The sequence below is a fragment of the Poeciliopsis prolifica genome, unplaced genomic scaffold, assembly GCF_027474105.1.
Source record: "Poeciliopsis prolifica strain line A6 unplaced genomic scaffold, Auburn_PproV2 SCAFFOLD007, whole genome shotgun sequence".
NCBI lineage: Eukaryota > Metazoa > Chordata > Actinopteri > Cyprinodontiformes > Poeciliidae > Poeciliopsis > Poeciliopsis prolifica.
The window spans coordinates 1,178,462-1,199,258 of NW_026562382.1; the positions used below are offsets into that span (position 1 = coordinate 1,178,462).

A 20,797-nucleotide genomic window follows, 5' to 3' on the forward strand; every position below is an offset into this window, starting at 1 on the left:
ACAAACATCACTGTAATTGGGTTTTTTTTTCATTTATTTATTTATTTATTTTTTGAATAAAGAAATCTTTACACGCTGAAAATACAGATTCCCTTCGGTTGCACCTGAAGGTGAACCTCCGCCCCAGCCTCAAGTCTTATTCTTCGACCAGCTTTTCCAGGTGGCGTTTCAGGTGACCTTCATCAGACAGCGTGTGTGACGGCGTGTTTGCATATACGTGACAAAGACGGAAGTCGGCACGGTCCCTTTTGCATCCCAGAGATGAAGTGCCTCTTGGAGAGGGATGTCAGCTGCTGTCACAACACTGGATTAGAAGTGACATGATGCTGAAGGATGTGACCTACATTGCTGTCATCAGTGTGAGGGTTTTTTTGGTTTTTTTTTTTTCTTTGGGGGGTAAAAAAAAACACATCAGGTTGCTGTTCCCATTTTACAATAAAGTTGTGTTATTCAGATTTATGTCAGAGACATTCCAAAACTAAGCATAAATCCACAGAATTATGACATAGTTTGATTCACCAAAAAGACATTTTACCTACTTTTGAGACAATTTAATATTAAAAAAGTACAAAAAAGGTGACATTTGCGATGAGAATGCTGCAGATGTTTCCTTGTAACATGTTGGTTTTCATTCTCACTGGGCAACTTAGCTGCTGACAGCATCCAAACTTTCAGGAGCTCTCACTATGTCTGGATAATCTGAACAAGCAAACCATGAAAACATAAAGGGCTCTAAAGATTAAAGATTAAACAGAAGAAGAGGCATGTCTCAGCTGTGAGAATGCGTTGCATCACGATCTCTGACTCGCTCAATTGCAAGGTACATTACTTTAGAGCTCTATGATGGGTGAAGGCGGTTTATGAGGTTCAACAAAAGCCTCTGTGGTGTGCACGCGTGTACCTGTGTGTGTCCTTTTAAATTAAGTCATTGGAAAGAAAAAAAAACTACAGAAAAAGAAAAAAGGGAGTGTGACAAAGCCACTCTTTAAGCCATTCCATCATCTCAAATCCACACCTGTCTCCATCTAATGGGAATAAGACCAGAGGGTGTGTGTGTGTGTGTGTGTGTGTGTGTGTGTGCGTGCGTGTGTGTGTGTGTGTGTGTGTGTGTGTGTGTGTGTGTGTGTGTGTGAGCCTGCACTGACCTTTCATTTTCAGCTCTAACCACTCTTCACAATCATCAGGAAATAACTCACATTTCCAATCTGCAGGAAGGAATCTGCTCCTGTTAAGGAGGCAGCACAATTACTCAGTGTCGTCTTCAAGCAGCTCTACAATGGCTTTCAGGTCCTGCACTGATCAAATATTCATCAAGACTCAAACTGGCTACGACATGCTTGGAAAAGCTGTAAAACGAGAGTTCTGAATTATTTGTGAAAAGCCACACAGCTACTGCAGTTTATCATTAGGAGGAAAAGTAACTTTCTCCTGCCCCCTACTGGGCTTTTAAGGTTACTACTATCTGGTATGATGAGTATGCGGTCAGTGGCTGTCCACCGGTAGGTTTTCTCCAGATTTATCTTGCGACATGTAGCTTTGCTTTGTAAATGTCGCTGCATATTTCTCAACATAATTGCCACAAGAAATTTTATCACTCCAGACCTACTTTCATGCTCGTGTGTGAGCATGAAAGTAGTTCTTCGCATCGAAGCAAAGCTTGCAATAAATCAATGAGTGGATTTCTCCAGCTGAACAGAAACAAAACTGAAGTTGTCGTCTTTGGAGAGGAGCGATCTAGAATAAACACGCAGCTTTAGCTGTGACACTAAGGAACCGTTGATCAGGCCTGAAGTCTGAGTGCAGTGAAGAACTCAGACCTGAACATTCAGAGACACATAAAGACAGTTACAAACTCGGCCTTTTATTGCCTGAGGAACATCTCTAGAATTAAAGGACTAATGTCGCAACAAGATCTAGAGAAACTAATTGATGTGTTTTTTCTTTAGTTGCATTGATTGCTGCAGCAGTGTCTATAAGTCTTGCTTAAAAAAATGAATCCTGATCCAGAATGCTGCTGGTTTTCTCACTAAAACCAGGAAGTAGCTCAGAGAAAAGACTTTAAGATATTGTACCATACAGTGCAGCCATCACTTGGAACGGCTTAGCACCACAATACATTAAAGATCTGCTGCTATTGTCAGTCAATAGCAGCAGATTCAGTCAAATTTTATTTGTGCAGCACATTTCAGCAACAAGGCAGCTCAAAGTGCTTTACATTATGAAAAGACAAATCAACAATTGAAACATTACATTTTTTTCAAGTGCCATCATTTACACATCAAAATATTGCTTAATGTGTCGTTAACTATGGTACAAAAGCAACTCTAAGCAGGTGGGTTTTTAGTCTAGATTTTAAAGGAGCTCAGTGTCTCGGCTGTTTTGTTATTTTCACGTCAGCCTTCCAGACCACTCAGGTATTCTGGTTCTGACCTGCTCTACAACCCCAGGAGCAAACCTGGAGAAGCAGCATTCATGTTTTATGATCCTCTCATCTGAAAAGGACAAAAACAAAAAAAATACACCGAGTTCCTTCAAACCAAGGCTAGAAACCTACTGGTTTAGATGCCTTTGATTCATAATACCTGAAACATTGATCAACGTATCAGATGTTTGATTTTGATAATGGCATTTGACAAAATGTACTGTTTATGTCTTGTTTTATGATGACTTACTATACTATAGCACTTTGATAAGCTTATCAATAAGCTTATTATTTTGAATAATAATCTTATTATTGATAATAATAAACTTATTGTCTATTTGTCAAGTTATTAGACAAACAACATGTCAAATAACTTGACATGCTATATGTGTAGCATGTCACAAACAACATGTGACATGCTACACAATAACACAAGTTATTTGTACTGTGCAAATAAAGTTGACATGTTGAATTTGTTAATGCTCTTTGTTGTCCAATAAAAATGTACTTGATTTCTGATGCAATAACATTGTTGTGGTTATTTTGTTTAATTAGCTGCTTTGGGATTTTGTGTTATTCACACAGGTGCTGTACAAATAAAATTTTATTGTGATTAAAAAAAACACACACACAAAAAGAAAGCTTTAATTACAATTAGATCTAAATATAAAAACAAGGAAAGAGAATGAGAAAATTAAACAATTAATTAATCTTGGCTTTTAATGTCTGACAGGCTGACATAGCTATCTGGAGCCTGGCCAATAAAGAAAACAAAAGAAAAGAGTACAAAAGGAGAGAGCAAAGAAAAGGAAACAAAAACAAAAGCAAAACCTCACTGGGGCAATTTGTTTTTGCAGCCAGCGAAAACAAAATTGAAGAAAAATATAATTGCAATTCATACTTCCATTTTTACGGGGTGACAAAGTAAATAACAAAAACAAGGACTTAATTGTTAAGTCAGAGTTTAGGGTAGAGTTCTCAATTAACATGATATGTGTGATTTTGGAGGGCGAAGGGAAGCCGGAGAACCCGGAGAAAACCCACAAGGTGTGAGGGTGACGGGGGTGTAGTTGGCTGGGACGGGGTTTGGGGTTTGGGTGGGTGGGATGTACGAGTAGTGGTTTATTTTTCATTGTTGGATTTTAGATGCTTGATTTTTTTAAAAAAATGGTTTTTCTTTTTCTTTTTTGTGTGCTTTGTTTTTTTTAAAAGTGTAAGCTGTAAATTATTAACAGGTTTAAGAGACTGATGTTGACATTTGTTGGTGTGGCACATGAAATTTTAAACAATGTGGGTTGTTTTCAGCGTGACTGTCAGGGTGACGTCGCTGTGATCACTGCTATTCCTGCACTGGTCTAACCTTATTTTTCTTCTTAAACCAAAAATTCCAGTATTTTTTAAATAGAAAAGAAAATTTCACACCTTCCTCTTTGCATCGGGAGCAACAGCTTTTGGTGGAACCGGCTTCACTGGGGATGGCCAGGAATTTTGCTGCTCCACCTGTGGAATGTGCAGATTGCATTTCTGGGCCTTTAAAGATGGATTCTACATTCGTAACGAGTGTGTTTGTTATGGTGTCTATTTTTGTTGTGTCTGGGATGTATTCTGTGGGGTTTTTGGCGATGAAATCAAAGACCCCCATAATGGTAGTAATAACCGATTGTTTTAAGTCAGCCAGATGCTCTGATGGTATCAATGCTAATTTTTTCTGGACGTCCAATTTCATTTGAGTGTGCTTCTCATCGGTATGCTCGCTTGATGATGTGGCAGAAACCTCTGACTCAACCAGCCCTTCATTTTCTGCCTCCTTGATTAACCCTGTATAGAAAGAACTGAGGTCCAATCGTGTTGCATCCGACACGTCATTCAGGTCTTGACCAGATGAGTCCAGATGTAGATCTTGGATTTTGGACACTATCAGGTCACACGCAGTGTGAGTGAATTCAGAGGAGTCCATTGAAGACATGTACCTCGCCACCTTCCTCATGCATGCAATGCGATCCAAGGGTTCTGATTTGGAATGAGTCCCTGAAGCTTCTTCCTGTGCCGTGGTTTCATGTGTTGTAACCAAATCTTTCACAGTTGATTCCTTTTCAAGACTTTCTGTTAATTTGGAAGACGGCTTAGGAGATGCGTCAGAGAGACGTGTTTCAGGTTTCACCGACTTACATTTCCTTTTTCCACTTACAGGGGTTTGCTTTACATGGACAAAGGAGATTTTGGTGGAAACACATGGTGATTTTGGGGATTTTGCCCCGGAGTCAGTCTGAAACGATGGCTCAGAAATGTCGTATTCAATGCTTTTGTCAATTCTATGCTTATCTAAGCTCTTCTCTCCTCTCTCTTGGGTCTTTTGTTGTAATTTTGGTTTTGTTATGTTCTTAAAAGCAGATTTTAGCTTTTCATAGAAAGTATGGTATATTTTGCGTTCAGACTTTTGGTCTTCGCTGGGTATCTGTTTCTCATTGATGTTAATGACTGTCGATACTGAAAAGCTTCCTGATGACACGGACGATTTCGTCAGAGTCGGGCTCCTCACCGTTGTTCCAATATCTTTACCTGCAAGTTCTTTGAATTCAGATTGAGTCTCTAATGGCGTTATCTGTTCTGCGGTTTCAAACGTTGACTCAATTTTTATAATCAAATCGGTGTCAGTGGATTCCACTTCAACACTTTCTGTTATTTTGGGAAACGTTTTGGGATATACCTCAGAGGACCGTGTTTCAGTCTTCTCTGATTTATATTCCTCTTTTCCAACCTCAGTGTGACTCCTCGAAGTCATTGCAACAGGAATATCCACAGGTTCTTTGGCTTCATCAAGAGTCTCTAATGGTTCAACCTGTTCTTTGGATTCATCAAGAGTCTCTAATGGTTCAACCTGTTCTTTGGATTCATCAAGAGTCTCTAGTGTTTCAACTTGTTCTTTGGATTCATCGTGAGTCTCTAATGGTTCAACCTGTTCTTTGGATTCATCGTGAGTCTCTAATGGTTCAACCTGTTCTTTGGATTCATCGTGAGTCTCTAATGGTTCAACTTGTTCTTTGGATTCATCGTGAGTCTCTAACGGTTCAACCTGTTCTTTGGATTCATCGTGAGTCTCTAATGGTTCAACCTGTTCTTTGGATTCATCGTGAGTCTCTAATGGTTCAACTTGTTCTTTGGATTCATCGTGAGTCTCTAATGGTTCAACTTGTTCTTTGGATTCATCGTGAGTCTCTAATGGTTCAACTTGTTCTTTGGATTCATCGTGAGTCTCTAATGGTTCAACCTGTTCTCTGGATTCATCATGGGTCTCGAATGGTTCAACCTGTGCCGTGGTTTCACATGTTGACTCAGTTTGTGGAATCAGATCGGTGACAGTGGATTCCTCTTCAAGACTCTCCACGGATTTGGAAAAAGGTTTAGGATATTCCTCAGAGGGAAGTTCTTCAGTCTTCTCTGATTTATATTCCTCTTTTCCATCCTCAATCTGAGTCCTCAACGTCACTGCAACAGGAATATCCACAGCTTCTTTGGATTCATCATGAGTCTCTGATGGTTCTACCTGTGCCGTGGTTTCACATGTTGACTCAGTTTGTGGAATCAGATCGGTGACAGTGGATTCCTCTTCAAGTCTTTTTGCTACTTTGGGAAGTGGTTTAGGATATTCCTCAGAGGCTTTAGTCTTCTCAGACCTACATTCCTCCACTCCACCATCAGTGATTGGCTTTACAAAGGCAGAGCTGGTTCCTGTGCCAATCTGCTCAGACAGTGTTTTAGATGGTGCCCCTAAATATTCCCGAAGAGATGCCTTAGAATCGCTACGCTTGCGCTTTTTGCCAACGTTATCCTCTTCTAAGTGCTTCTCCCCAGTCTGTTGGGTCTTTCTAAATATAGTTTTTTCCGCCAAGCCTCTAAAAGCAGATTTCAACTTTTCCAAGAAGGTTTTGGTTTTTTTGCGTTCAGACTTATGGTCTGAAGCCCTGCCTTGTGACACACCTTCTTTCTTGAGAGTTTGACGTTTCGATGTTGTTGCAACGGGTTGATCCTTATACTTTTTAGATTCAGAGAGACGCTCTAATGCTGCTACCCGAGCCGTTGCCTCAGTTTTTGTAGTCGAGTCTTTGACAGCAGATTCTTTTTTGAGACTTTCTAATTTGGAAAAAGGTTTAGAAGACGCATCAGAGGATAGTGCTGCACTCTCCTCTGACTTACATTCCTCCTTACCGCCCTCAGTAATCGGCTCTACAAAGACAGAGGTAGTGATATCGGCGGAAGCAGTCGATGGTGAGGGAGATGGTATCTGGGTATCTGGGAACTCCTCATCCTCACTTTCACTGGAGGTGTGAACATCATGATCGGCTCGTTGGGTTTCCCTGCGTGACTTGCGTTTTCTGAAACCACTTACAGCAGGTTTCAGCCTTCCAGAGCTGGGTTTGGACTCTTCGACATCAAACTCCTGATCTTCTGAGGAGTCTACATCGATAATGTCTATCTCTGTGCTTGACATAGATTCTCTAGAGAACAGCTCTGGATGGCCAGACAACGCAAAGTAGGACGTCGTTCCAAGAGATGGCTGCTCATGTTCGATGGAATCGGCGTAAGAAGATTCCTTCTGTGATTTGGTTTCTTCTGCAGACTCTTTGGGTCTTCTGCTATGTATGTCAGGGGACTTCTCTTGAAGACTAAAGGGTCGATCAGTGTAAAGTGCTTCAGACTCCTCCGACTTATGTTTCTCTTTCCCACCCTCAGTGAAAGGCTCGTCAAAGACAGGGGAGGCTTCTGTGGAAGAAGCTGATGCTGTTAAAGATACAGGGTGGGTACCTGACCAAGAAGATAATTCATCACTTCTGCTGTCAACAATATGATCATCTAAGTGTTTCTTCGTCATCTGCGGGGTCTTCACATGTGGTTTTTTCCTTCTTAAACGCCCAAAAACAGCTTTCAGCTTTTGAAAGAAGGTTTTGGATTTTTTTAGTTCTTTTTTCTGCTCTTCACTGAGTCTATGTGTGTCAATGAGGTTAAGCTCTGTAGATGAAGAATCGGGTTTTTCAGTCAAATAGCTCACAGATGCTTTCTCGTCAATTCCTTCAGAGGCCAGAGTTCTTCTCGATCGCTCATATTCTGCTTTCACTAAGGCCCGTCGATGTGCAAAAAACTGTTTCAAGTAGGCTGTCACCTTTTGCTCAAAATAACCAGCTCCCATCCTTTCTTTTTCTCTCCATTTCGAACACAAGTGCAGTAGTTCATTAACGTCGCTCTCAACTTGAACGAATGTAGCTAAGATCAGCTTCTCAACAGTCGGCAAATTTGTACAAGAACAAGTTATGGCACTTCTGGAAGAGGGATCTTTTTTCTTTGACTTTGTCGGAAGCACGTTCTGCTGCTTTGTCTTAGTCATCTTCAAAGTATTTTTTGTGATTTATAGTAAATACGTTCCAGTCTCGTCGTACACGAAATTCTCAAAACGATAGATTACGTGTTCTTCAATTGACGAAACGTGCCTACAAAAGTGCCTTTGATGTCAAAAAAAGTTTGACATCAAACGTTCTCGTATGTATGTACTGTGATGTCATGTGCTTTGAAGCAGTGTGATGTCAGAAAGCTGTGAACAAGCCCCGCCCCTGCACTGTAAAAAAGGAACCTCAGGGGTTATCACATTAACAAAAGAATATCATGTACTGTTAACTAAATAATTGCATGTTTGAGCCAAAAACATGATACAATCATGTTGCATAAACAAGATATTCCACAACTTCAACGTTTATAAAATTGAATCATGTTGAGCAAACATGATTCATTATAGTCAGACCGATCCTATGCTGAAGACCACGAGTGAGATCACGCGATATCACGCAAGTTCACGCAAGATTACGGGAAATCACGGGATATCACGCGAGAATACGCGAGACAATCGTTTTTTTCTCGCAAATGGAATAAAATGTATTCAAGGTGAGATAACGTGATTCAATTACGTCAGCTAGAGCTTCCGCCAAAAAAAAAAAGAACGTCGGGGCGTATTACATTAACAAAAAAATATCATGTACCTTTCACACAATAATGTTGGGTTTGAAGCGAAAACGTGATAAAATCATGTTGGATAAACAAGATATTCCACGACTTCACATTTATAAAACTGAATCATGTTGAGCTAACATGATTCATTATAGTTAGACTGATATTGTGCTGACGACAACGAGTGAGATCACGGGATATCACGCGAGAACACGCGAGACAATCGGTTTTTTCTCTCAACTGAACTAACGTGATTGAATGACGTTATCTCAACTTGAATACATCTAATTCCTCAAGCTCCCAGGCCTCTACCAGAGGCCTGGGAGCTTGAGGGTCCTGCGCAGTATCTTGGCTGTGCCAAGATATATATATATATATATATATATATATATATATATATATATATATATATATATATATATATATATTATATATATATATATATATTATATATATATATATATATATATATATATATGTTTTTTTTTTTTTATTCAATATCAATATTTGTCAAAGTTAATCTAATAAAAAAAAAACAGTGACGTCAGTTCCAAAGCGCTATTGTGTCAGACTCATCTCCCGCTGAAGAGGATCCAGCGACATCAAGAGATTACGGAAAATCACGCGAGATAACTGGCTTGCACCTTGTTGGGTTTTTTCAAGGGCAGAGGGGAGATTCCTGGCGTGCATCTACTTAATTTGAAGAAGGTAAGAGTCAAACTATTTTCATCTAAATCCATATAAAAATATGTAACTTAAAATTTCTCTACCATTTGCACCATTTTCTACTTGTTCCATACTTGTGTCACATTATTTCATGTTCTGTAGATTAAGTCGGTTAGGTTAAGGCAGATAGCTTTTTGTTTACATTTATCGCCGCACCATGTTAGGTACATTCTGTGCGAAAAAACTCTGCAGAGCCATATGTAGTGTAAGGGTCACAAAGCTGCTGCCAGAGACACAAATGGACCCCAGAAATGTCACAGTTTTGCTCCTCCTGAGCTCCCTGGAGGTTTAGTGGATTTTTAACACACTGATCTAACATCAGTCTATTTCTAACTATTTTAATTCTATTTCAGTAATGTTACTATGGAGGTAAATGTAGATACACACACACACTTTGGTACCTTTCTATCATCATCGAGATTCTTAATTAATTATGGTAATAAAAAGTCCTACATTTCAGTCGGTGAAACCTGCAGAAAGCATTGCTTTCTGAGCTTTGTTAAATGTTCCTAAAATACCTGTTAGTTATGGATTTCTAGTATATTTTGTCAGGCTAAAACTCTCAATGGATTTATCCATTATTACAGACTTGAGCTTTCTATTTTTTTTCTTTAAAATACATATTCCTCTGCTGTAAAGATGTTGGGGTTTTTTGGACTCTTCTTTGTTGTCCCCAAATAATTGTAGCTCAGAAACAATATTGAAGTTCATTGGTTTAATTTTGAAATGTTGATGTTTTTTGTGTTGATTGTTTGTGCTCATTTTGACCTATGTTACTATTGCTTTCTACCATGTTCAATTCACCATTGTTCTGCACATATGTGCTTGCATACAAGTGTCCAGTGGTTATATTCATGAGGCATTCAAGGGACTTGTACTAAAAGATACAACTCAGTTCAGTATGAATTGCATATTTTAATGGCTGAAAATATATCTGATCTCTTTCAGAACATCACCTGTCTGTAATCCACCGGCGTAAGTACTGGTCAAGGGGCTCATCGGCTATCAAGTTATAGATTTCAGTGGCTAATAGTAAGTTTTGCCAGATCTAAAGTGACTGAATGTAGTGTTAGAGAGCTTATAGAGCTAGAGTTCAGCTAAACATTTATTTGGCCAGTCTGTTTTATTTGTCTTTATTTGCGTGGGGATGTGGAAATGTAAGGAGTGTAGTCTCTCTCTGTCTCGTAGATATGACCTGTTAAAACATTTTACACTTAAACACCGGCATATGCGACGTTATCCATGCCCCACATAGACTGTCCATGTACTTGTAAGACATGGAATGCTTTGCATATTCATTTAAGTAGAAGGATATAGACTGTGTTGACCATTCTGTACTTTTCACATATTTCTTTGATATATTCATGTCTTTATTTAAACCTCTAACAGCTTCAGTTAGATGTTTAAATGAGATGTTAAACTCCATTTTAGTCATGGCATAATGAAGGGATACTAACAATTTTAAATATCTTTCAAATAGACTGCAAGCCACTGATCACTTTTGTTGTGACTTCCTTTGAATGTAGCTATGTTTTCAAGTGTGTGAACCTATACTGCTGGAGTTTTGAGATTGTTCTCATTGTTTTTTGATCTGCATATTTAGGAAGACACTGCTGAGGTCAGACGAGAGTGCATCCTCAAATGTCTGTGTGTACCTAAATGAAGATCCAAAGAAGCTGGTGAGGGAGTACATGGTATGTTAAATTCTCTTTGTGTTTACAATAGAACTCCTAAGAGTTGTTAAAATACTTTCACCAACTAAGGTCCATGAGTGACTCAATCAATGTCAGTCTTAATTTATTTATTTAATTACATGTGAATTGTCTCCCCCCCCAATACCCTTCCCTAACTCCCTTAGGACGTTGATGAATGAAATGGCCAAAGCCGAGACTGTCCTCGGAATCGTCATTTGAGCAGAGGCTGCCGATGCACATCTGGATGTTGGGATTGTCCTGGAGGAGGTGGAAGTTATGAACAGCTTGGGCAGTGTATCTTCTGCAATAGTGATGCTGCTGGGACTAATCTACGCACTAAACTTGAGCTACCCTCAAGTTTAGTGCGTTCAGCACTCAACTTGCTCAGTAACTCAAGCATACCTTTGAAGTAATACAGAAAATAATAATGAAATTGGATGGAAAGAACTTATCAAAGAAAGCACAAGTTCTCAATATGAAACTCGCTGCTAAGTTGAGTAAAGTTTCATATGGAAAATGAGTGTTTAAAGTCTGCAGTAGAAAAGATTTATATTGTTACAGTTCTCTAAGTTGAGCAACTATACTGACATGTTTTATGTTGTAAAGAATTGGCTGGGAAATGAAACTGTAACCTTTTTGTAGTTGTTTTTTTATTTCAATGTCCAACTCAGCTGTGTTTTGTGCTGTGTAAAAAAACGATGTATAACAAAATACAATTGTGTTGTACCTTTTCTAATTGTTGAGTGTTCTTCCTACACTTTCACCTAGTGCTATCTTAAAATGCTTGATTAACGCTTGAAAATATGTCTTTGAATTAACGTCATGAAATAATGGAAAGGATTTTCACACGATTAACTAGCTGTCTTTTAGCATGAAGCATATTTGTTGAGCTAACTTGCTTTTAGTGAGTTGGACCTACTGAATCAGGTAGTGTGAAGGTACCACTGTAAAATAAGGTGGTTTCAACTAGATTTACATTCATCTTAATGAAGTTACATCAATGATTTGGTCCTAAACATTGCAGATTAGTTGGGCGGGCTGTATTGCATTACACTGGGTCACGCTATAGTAACTGAGTTAAAGGAACCTTTAAAACATATGTTGAGCCAACACATTTCATTTGAATTTGAATAACCTTAATGAATGGAGTTGAGCCAACTCATTTGATTTACAATCATCCATTGCCTTACCATAATTCTGGTTAAGCCAACATATTTGGTTTAAATTAGAACAACCTTAATGAATTATGTTTTGCCAACTCATTTTATTTATATAAGAATAACCACAATATATTACGTTGAGCCAACATGTTTGATTTAGAATCACCCATTGAATCACCATTGTAACAAGTGGAGCCAACACATTTGCTTTACATTGGAATAATCTTAATAAATTAGGTTGACCTAACACATTTGCATTAAATAGGAGTAACACAAGTACATGGTGCTGAAATAAAGCAAAGTAATCAGGTGGAAATCCTTTCCATAATTTTTTTATGTTCATCCAATGACTTATTTTTTTCAGTGTGTATATTTGTGTATTTCCTTCAATGAAAACACACATTTGTATGTATATTTTATTTTATTGTGAATACATTCAGTATTTTCTTTGCTATTTGTTGTACTCTCTTATTTATTTACTTTAACTATTTATCTAATTTATATATATATATATATATATATGTATTGCGACAGACTGGCGACCTGTCCAGGGTGACCTCGCCTCTCAACATATATATATATATATATATTCCTTTAATTATTCTTCTTTATTCAAATTGCTTGTTTTACAATTTGAATACATAAATCAGTTGTACATATCTCTGGACCGGAGTACACTATTTTTCATAACATAAGCACAAGGTATTTATGTTGACATGACATGATAGAAAAACGTACAAATGATTCAGTGGGATGGAGATTTCTAGATGCCTGGACGCGACGCAGTAAAACTTCGTCAACATTTGACATGTTTTGAGCTAAATTTTCAAAAAAAAACATTGCTTATGCCGAAGCTTATGAGAAAAGACAAAAACTGTAGAGCATTTTGTATGCCAGTAAATCGGTAATTGTCATCATGTTTCCTGGCATATAATGGGTTTCATCATGCTTCTTCTTCTGCTGCTGTCCTCAGTCACTAGATTTTCCTTTCACTGACACAAACTTCTCTACCTCTTTCCCTCTGTCAACACAGGCAGCCTGTTGATTCATTTGCACGCTGCTGCCACCAAGTGAACAAAGGCTTGCTTCACTATCATGCATTAAAAAAAGACAGCGTAATGAAACACCCTCACTGTCTGACAAGCACTTGGCCCTGGCTCTGGGTTTGGCTAGCTACTGCAGCAGGTTAGCAATATGCTGCAGAATAATGAGGCAACAGGTAATTTCCTCATGTTAGCATGACTGTCCCCTCACTGACTGAGTGTCCAGGGCCGGGAGAAGCGGTTCAGAGGCTGGGTGTCCAGAAACCAATCAGTAGAGAAGAAGGAGCTGGGAGTCATTAATATTCAGTGGTCTTTTTAATGTTTTTTTTTTTTGCTGTGTAGGTATATTATTTTATAATCTTTTAGATTAGAAAATTATATATTTAAACAAAGAAAAAAAATTAGCTAAAGTTGCTTTTTATTTTTTCCTTTATGGCATCCCTGGATTGCTAGATAAGGTTCAGGAAAAGCAGTATTAATGAATACATAACGCAATAAAAAAAATCTTATGAAGTATTTTGAACCGTATTATTTTCATCACGAAAATAACACGAGTTAACAATATTCTTTACAATCAATGTCGAGCCAGACTATGAATGTGATCAAATTTGAAGCACATATCCTTTAAAAATGAAATTAGGTATCATTAAATGATCATGGCTGGAATTGAATTCAAACCTTTTCCATATGGGATAAATGCAGGGAGAGGGCAAAGAGAACATTCAACGTAATAAGTGTTAGTTGTCTTTTTTTTATTTTAAACAAGTGAATCTTTCACATGTGGACAGTAAATTTTTGTAATTATAATGTGAAGTGAAGGGGGGAAGAAAAAGAGTCCCAAAAACAGATGTTTTATGAATTACATTTTCCCCACAGAATACCAATTAAAATAATCTCGTCTCTCATGCTGCCTTTTCAAAACAAGATAAAATAAAAAGAAAAGTCGTTCAGTAGCTTAATGTATGAAATATTCTTGATGTTTTGAGTAAAAACTTCCTCCCCCCTCATTTCCTCTCGGCTTTAATTTAGGCCCAGACCAGATGGATTACAGCGCTGGCTTTTTATATGTTGTGAAACCCTGACAGGATGTAACTCAGTGGTGAGCAGTGACATGCTTTATTCCCCAAATAAACAGAGTCTGAAGTTTTCTCACACAGCTTCATTTGTAACAAATAAATCCTGTGCGGCTGAGCGAGCCATCCGTGTGCACAGCGCAGCCGCCATAAAGCGCAGTAATGTGCGGTCAGGTTTTTAATAGATTCCTGTCATGTTTAAAGCCGCGCCGCGTCCGTGATCACCACGCACAGAGGACACGTTTGATTTAGGCTGCTTCCGCTTCACGAGCCCAAAGGGAGGCGTTCGGGTCCCGGCAGAGACGGTCTGGGATGTGGCAGCAGTTTGGGACGATGCCGACGGTCCCGAAGCCCCCCAGCCGCCTGGCAGTTCCCACCCTGTCCTGGGGAGGGAGACTGTGGATTTATGATAGTGAGGCCTGCTGGAGGTGCTGAGCTGAACCGTTCCCACAAAGCTCAACGGCGGACCCTCAGCAAGGATTTAGGCGCCACATCAGAAACTTCATCCTCCGCCTCGTGTTTACTTCTTGACCGTGGGGCACTGAGCGAACAATGAAATGGAGGCCTTTAAAAACACCCCGTGTTCATGTTTTAATGTCAGTGCCAACAAAAAAAAAACCCAAAAACAAATTAACTCTGTATTTTAAAGGGCTGTAAAACAGAAATGTGGGCAGCAGCTCTTTATTAGGCTGGATTTAATGATGAAGCTGTAAACATCACACCTAGCAAAATTAAAAATTCTTCAGGAAAACGCCCGGTCTACCTCACTTTGAGTCAGGCTCCGGCTTACGGTTGTCATCGTAAACGGAGCTTGAAAGGTGCAGATCGTAACGTAGGCCAGCGTTTTTATCCAGGGTGACGTTTAGCGGAGCAGCGCACCACAGAGGTCACTGCGTGCCGTTCATTCTCAGACGACCGGCTCTCGGGGTCGAGAGACACCTGTCGCAGCTCGAAGGAGGCCTTTGAGAGTTCGGAGAGATTCAAACGCAGCACATTTCAGCTACTTCGTGCACTAACTCTAACAAACTCACCCTGGATTCCTTTTTGAATGTGACTCTTAATTACCTTTAAGCGTTCAACGAAATTAAACGTCCATATGCGTCTTTCCTTTGAATTTCCTCCAATAACCCGTTGTTGTGAGTTTGGGTACTCTATTAAAAGAACTGTGAAGAAAAAAATAAACTCTTCAAATGCAAATCAGTCTTCACTTAGTGACCATTAATATCTGCCGTCTGTTTGGGTTTTAAAAAAGTATTATTAAAAGCGCTTGGAGGAAGTTTTCTGAGGGGAATGAACAGTAAATGAAGGGAAGCTCGATGTTGTGACGTTTGGTCCATTTTCAACAGGAACAGTTCTCTTTCACACTGTCAGAGAAACCAAACCAACCATGTAAATCATCTTAAATTAGTCAACTATGGCTGCAAAAGCTTGATGGCAATTTTGTCCACCAATTGAGGCCGATTGCTTTTTCACAAAGAGCCAGGCTGGCTTAGTTCTTCTTCCTCTAAATAACCGAAATCCGTGTTTCATCAACTGGACTTTAGATTTGCACAAGCATGTCATGCTTTTATGTTTATTCAGCATTTTTATCACAGTAAATGCCAAACATTTACCGCCACCAGTGACAGAAGCATGCAGCCTGTAAGCACAGCCTGACAGAACTGCACAAGGAAACACGTTTTCAACCTGCCTCTCGATCACTAGGTGGCAGCCTCGCTCTTTCCCCCGCAGGCTCCCGTCACCTGCTGCAGGCCCCGGCCCTGGGTGGTGCAGATTTACGAGGCCGGAGGAGGAAACGTTTGCGCTGGCTCCCAGCAGCTTCACTTTCACCCATAAGGACGACCAGCACCTGGATTTTATTTCAGATAAGACCTCTTTGTTATTGCATCCTGCTGGAGTTTTTTGTTGTTGTTGTTTTAACTCGAGACAAACATGCAACTCACGTCACTTCTTGTGTGACCGACCTCATTCTCGTCCGAGACCTGGAGGTGAGAGTTACAGTTTGGAACATCTAATCCCGCTTTTCTAAAAATATGCGTTATTTTAAACGCTTTAATCGCTTCACATTAAGATGGACAGGGGATCAGCCGGTGTTACGGTCCGCATACACATAATACTTATGGGTAGCTCGTATATGCTGACTTGCTCTGTGAGATCTATAGTCAGTGAACGTGATACGAGCTATAAATGTCTGTGAGCTATAGTTGAAATAGATGCTGACGGCAGCGAGTGGCCTCCTTTTACAGCAGCTCTGCTCCCGGCTCAAAAAGTCTGAGCCGCGACTCTTAAACAGCATGACTTGGAAATATCTGGCATTTATGCGCCGCAAAGCGGCCATTTTATGCCTAACATGTTGCGCATGTCGCATGACAATAGAGCCATACTGGATACGTAAGAAAGTGAATGAATAAATGCAAATCTGCAAAACAAAAGTCAGGGGGAAAATGTCCTGGGAGACGAAAGAAAAACGTGCGAGACCACGGACAATTGACTGGCAGCAGGTGAGCGTGTTGAGGTTTGGTATCAACGAATCTTTTCAAGTAAGAAAAGGTCATTAGAGAATTAGCGGTCGGTTCCAAACACACCTTTGCAGACTGGACTCTGACACGAACCTTTGTCAGTGACTCACTTGCGGCTGACTTTGCGTCATTCTGTGACGTTATTCTCTCATCCAAAGCGCGAGTGTCTTTGATTCTTTCACGCATGTCTGAGAAATCCTTGAATCTCCCACGGCAACCATTCGGCCACAAAGCTCCTGCTTGGGAGTTTCAGTCTCTGGCTGAGCTTCCGCCTCACAGAGGTACCTTTACAGCTCAGCTCCTTCAAACTAGTGGCAGCAGCAATTAGCAAAGACCTGGTGGAGCTGTGAAGCTGCTGAGCTCGTCATAGAAACTACATCTCAGTCCAGACGTGACAATGAATGAGCGTTGTTGTGATGACATGCTGAAGGCGGAGAGTCAGAAAGAGTCGGAGCTTCTTAAAGAGACAGAGTCCAATTACAAAGCATCACCTGAGCCGAGACGCGAGGTGGCTGCTCGCTCTCGATGAGGCGCAGTAATGCAACGTGGCTGCTGGAGCGGCAGCAGGAGCGGAGCGAGGGGGGAAAGGGCGGCGGCCGCTGGACGTCCAGGCCGGCCGCTGACTGATGAGGTGACGGCGCGTGCAGCCGGGGCCAACAGAGCCACATAGGAGCACAGCTATGAATGTCCTCTTTCAATGCGTCCTCAGTGGTTTTCCATCCTTCTGCTGTCCTCAGATGTGCTGGCTTCTTGATGTGTTGCTGTGTGTCTGCAGGTTTGCATTTCGCGTCTACATTCTCCTCTTTATCAGCTGCACTTTAGTGGAACATGGTCCTTCGACGTTTGCCTCGATCCACCTCGGTGTTTTCCTCAACGCTGGAGTAAGCGGACATGATGGTACCAGAAGAGCGATCTGAGGCCTTCAGAGAGAAGATGGGGCTGGTCAGAGGTCATCCAGCCGCACTACCATGAACACAGTGCAGGATGCGGCTGCTGCTAGTGATTATTTTAGTAATTGATTAGTCTTATCAATTATTCTGACGAATCCATTAATCGGATAAAAATATTGGAGCATTCTGCAGATTTTTTTTTCATTTAACTACTTAAGCGTTTTTTCATATCGTGTTGGAAATGCATTAAAAGATGCAAAGGAATAATTCAATGTAGTTTTTTTTATTTTTTTTTAGTTCAGAAACCAAACATTTGATTGGCTAAAATACAACACAGAGCATTCCTTTTTATAAATCTGAACCAGATGAAACTAAAACTGTTACTTGAGGACTTTTGGCGAAAGACCTACTTATAGGCAACAGGAAGGTTTCATGTTGAATTTTATATATATATACATATATATATATATATATGACAGTTTTGGCTGAATTACTTCTCTGAATATGTTGTTTTATTTCAGCAAATGGTCTTTTTTGAGTCTGTACACTCAGTTATTGACAATTCTTTCAGTTATCGATTAATCGCGATGAATCGTTTCAGCGCTAGTGGAAGGCGCTGCAAACAGGTCTGGCTGTTATGGTCCTTAATTAGAAATCCGTAAGTGTTACAACCGCAGCAGTTAGTCAACCAGTAAAACCTTTGTATTTTATTGATTCCTGTTTGACGTGGTGTCCATGTTAACGGTGGCAGAGGTTTAGGAAGTCCTCATAGCGCTTGTCGGGCAGGTCATCTGAAACGTGCTTTAACCAGACTGTAGACGTCAGAAAACTCCTCAATATTGGCCCCTCCGCCTGTTGATACACACACACCTTGTGGACATGAGAATAACACACACAGCACGCTCGCAATCCAGAAATGCTCACAGGAGTAAAGCTAAAATCGGGCATATGGATCTGTTTTTTTGTTTTCCTCTCTCTTTACGAAGGACCAAAATATTCACTGAGGCAGGAGACAGTCAAAGGGGGCACAAAATATATTAGGCTCCTCGACGAGCGCACGTTGTTGCGCACGCAGACACACGCCCACTCACTCACTAATGCTCCCTTTAAGAGTTGACCCAACAAATCGACGTAGCTGATGTAATTAGTGATTTTAGGGCTCTGCACTTCATATTACAAGTCATAAACAGACATTCTATACCGTGGTTTGAGAGAGCTGTTTGTTCAGGAGTTTTATAGTCCACCAAGGACCCCTCTGTGTTTATTCTCTGAGAACAATAATGCCACTATGCTCCTGGGCTGGTATGTTTTTCATTTGTCCAATTAAACACAGAAAATAAATACAAAATTTGAGCCGACTTTGACGGCACACTTTTTCTTCTTCTTCTTTTTTTTTCTTTCTCTTCTTCTCCTCTAAAACCTCTTCAATAAGGACTCTCAGCAGCAGGATTTACAGTCACTCGACGGAAAAGCTTCGTGTCGTCTGCAGAGGGCTAATAATTTGCGTATTAATCCAGCACGCTACGGTTATGGAGGTGGATTGGTTGTAATATTTGGAGGAATAATTGGACCTCACCTGGAAGGTCAAAAAAGCATAAACACCTTCTTTTTTTTTTCTTTTTTTTTGCAGAAGTTAAATTTAGCTCAAGAAAAGCTGCTTCACTTGCCGCTCGCTCACAATTACAGCCGTGATTTATGAAGAGGATGCTGACCCTCAGCCTCCATGACAGACATGCAATTTCCTGTGTGAGAAAGCTCTTAACTTAATCCATACTGCGATAAAAATCCACTGACAGAAAGTCCATGTACTGCATTCATCACTTTTACTGCAGAAAACACACCAAAAAGAAACAAAACAGAAGTTTTAAAAGCATAGAATAACAGGGAATTCTTACAATTTTCATTTACACACGTTAGATTTTGGATATAATTCTTAACGGTTTAATTGATTATTATTTATTGGGTTCTTGTTCAGAGTGTTGTGTCCAACATAAAGAGAAATGGCTAATCACGTTAGCAATCATTATGGGGTTACCACGCGATCAAATGTCAACTTAGCCACACCGAAAAACTGTAAGAAGAAACGTTCTATATTGCTGAAGCTTGTATGCAGCTTTCACCAGTTTAGTAATAAGTTAACCAATGCTGATGTCAAGCTAAACTAATCATCTGCATCCTAATATTAAGGTGAGCCTCAAAGCTACACGTCACAGCTGCGTTTCGTACGAGAAGAAGTTTATACGTCCCTAAATATTTTATGTTACATCAGTTTATGCGTCGTTTTTTAAAATAGAGGTGGGACCAAGTCATTGGTTCAAAAATGACAAGACGAGTAATCTCTAAGCTGTAGTCATGCTATGCCTAAGTAAAAATATATATAAAAAAAGATTAAATCATTCTTTGAATAAATTTTTTAAAATAAATATTTTTTTTTCTTGACGTTATATAAATTGGTTAGAATTTCATGAGTTGGTGTATTTCAGCAGTTAATCACACATAATTTCTACATAGAAACATTGGCTAAAATCCACACAGATGAAACCTTTACAAAATTGTGTGCAAATTTTGTTGGTTCAATTTGAGATGTTTATTTTGCCTGGGTAGGTGTAAGTAGTACGACTGAGATGTATTTTTTATGTATGAAAATTTCTATATTTTTGTCAGTTATCATGCTGTTTTGCATTGCCAATTTAGTCAATAAAGTTTATACATGCTACAGATTAAATTGGAATTAAAATATGAATGGTTATGTGTACCAAATATGCTTTTGAATAAGATTTGAGTAGTAAAAAAAAGGGCTGAAAAACCCTAAACTGTGAGTCAGACACAAACAATCATTTAATTACCACACTTGTTTTTGAATACCCACCTGCCAGCAAACCTCAGGGACACAAAGTGCATCATTCTTTGTTTTACTGCCGTGTTGTGCTTGTGAGAAGATTCAGATTCCCAAATATGCAGCCAATTATCCAGCCGTGACCGGCGTTTTTGTACAAACGTCCTCGGGGCCTGAAGGCTGACAAGATCAGTAGTCAGCCCTTGAAGCCAGCTCTGTGTTTGGTCTACCATTGGATCAAGGTGTCAAAACTCCAGTGGGCCTAATCAGGGGGAATCAGGGGACCAGACAAAACGAGAAACAATCTCAAGAATGCCTGTGAAGGGTTGCCCGTGGTAAAGAACTACATCTGGGCGAGGTATGACGCAGAAGGGCCAAAGGTCAATGACCGTTTCAAACCTTTAGCCAGGACACGGTCATTAGTCTGGAGCAGGAAGTGG

The 20,797-nt window shown here is 39.9% G+C and overlaps 1 protein-coding gene and 1 long non-coding RNA gene across 2 annotated transcripts; one reads left to right on the plus strand and one right to left on the minus strand.

The window, feature by feature from the left end:
• Positions 1-1,141: 1,141 nt before the first annotated feature.
• Positions 1,142-7,292, minus strand: LOC129361186 (mucin-4-like). Its single transcript, XM_055031917.1, has 2 exons — positions 3,845-7,292; positions 1,142-1,225 (listed from the first exon to the last, which is right to left on the minus strand). Exons 1-2 carry the CDS (start codon positions 7,290-7,292, stop codon positions 1,161-1,163), a joined length of 3,513 nt encoding a protein of 1,170 aa, XP_054887892.1. The 3' UTR covers positions 1,142-1,160.
• Positions 7,293-8,964: 1,672 nt separating this feature from the next.
• LOC129360928 (uncharacterized) lies at positions 8,965-12,305 on the plus strand. Its single transcript, XR_008606108.1, has 3 exons — positions 8,965-10,174; positions 10,746-10,836; positions 11,001-12,305. It is a non-coding gene; the product is annotated as an uncharacterized LOC129360928 (long non-coding RNA).
• Positions 12,306-20,797: the final 8,492 nt, after the last annotated feature.

Coding starts and splice junctions, on each gene's coding strand:
- LOC129361186 (XM_055031917.1), bottom strand. CDS start 7,292: ATGACGAAGAAACACTTAGATGATCATATTGTTGACAGCAGAAGTGAT. Junction 1,226..3,844: donor CTCCCGATGCAAAGAGGAAG/GTGTGAAATTTT, acceptor CCTCCTTAACAG/GAGCAGATTCCTTCCTGCAG.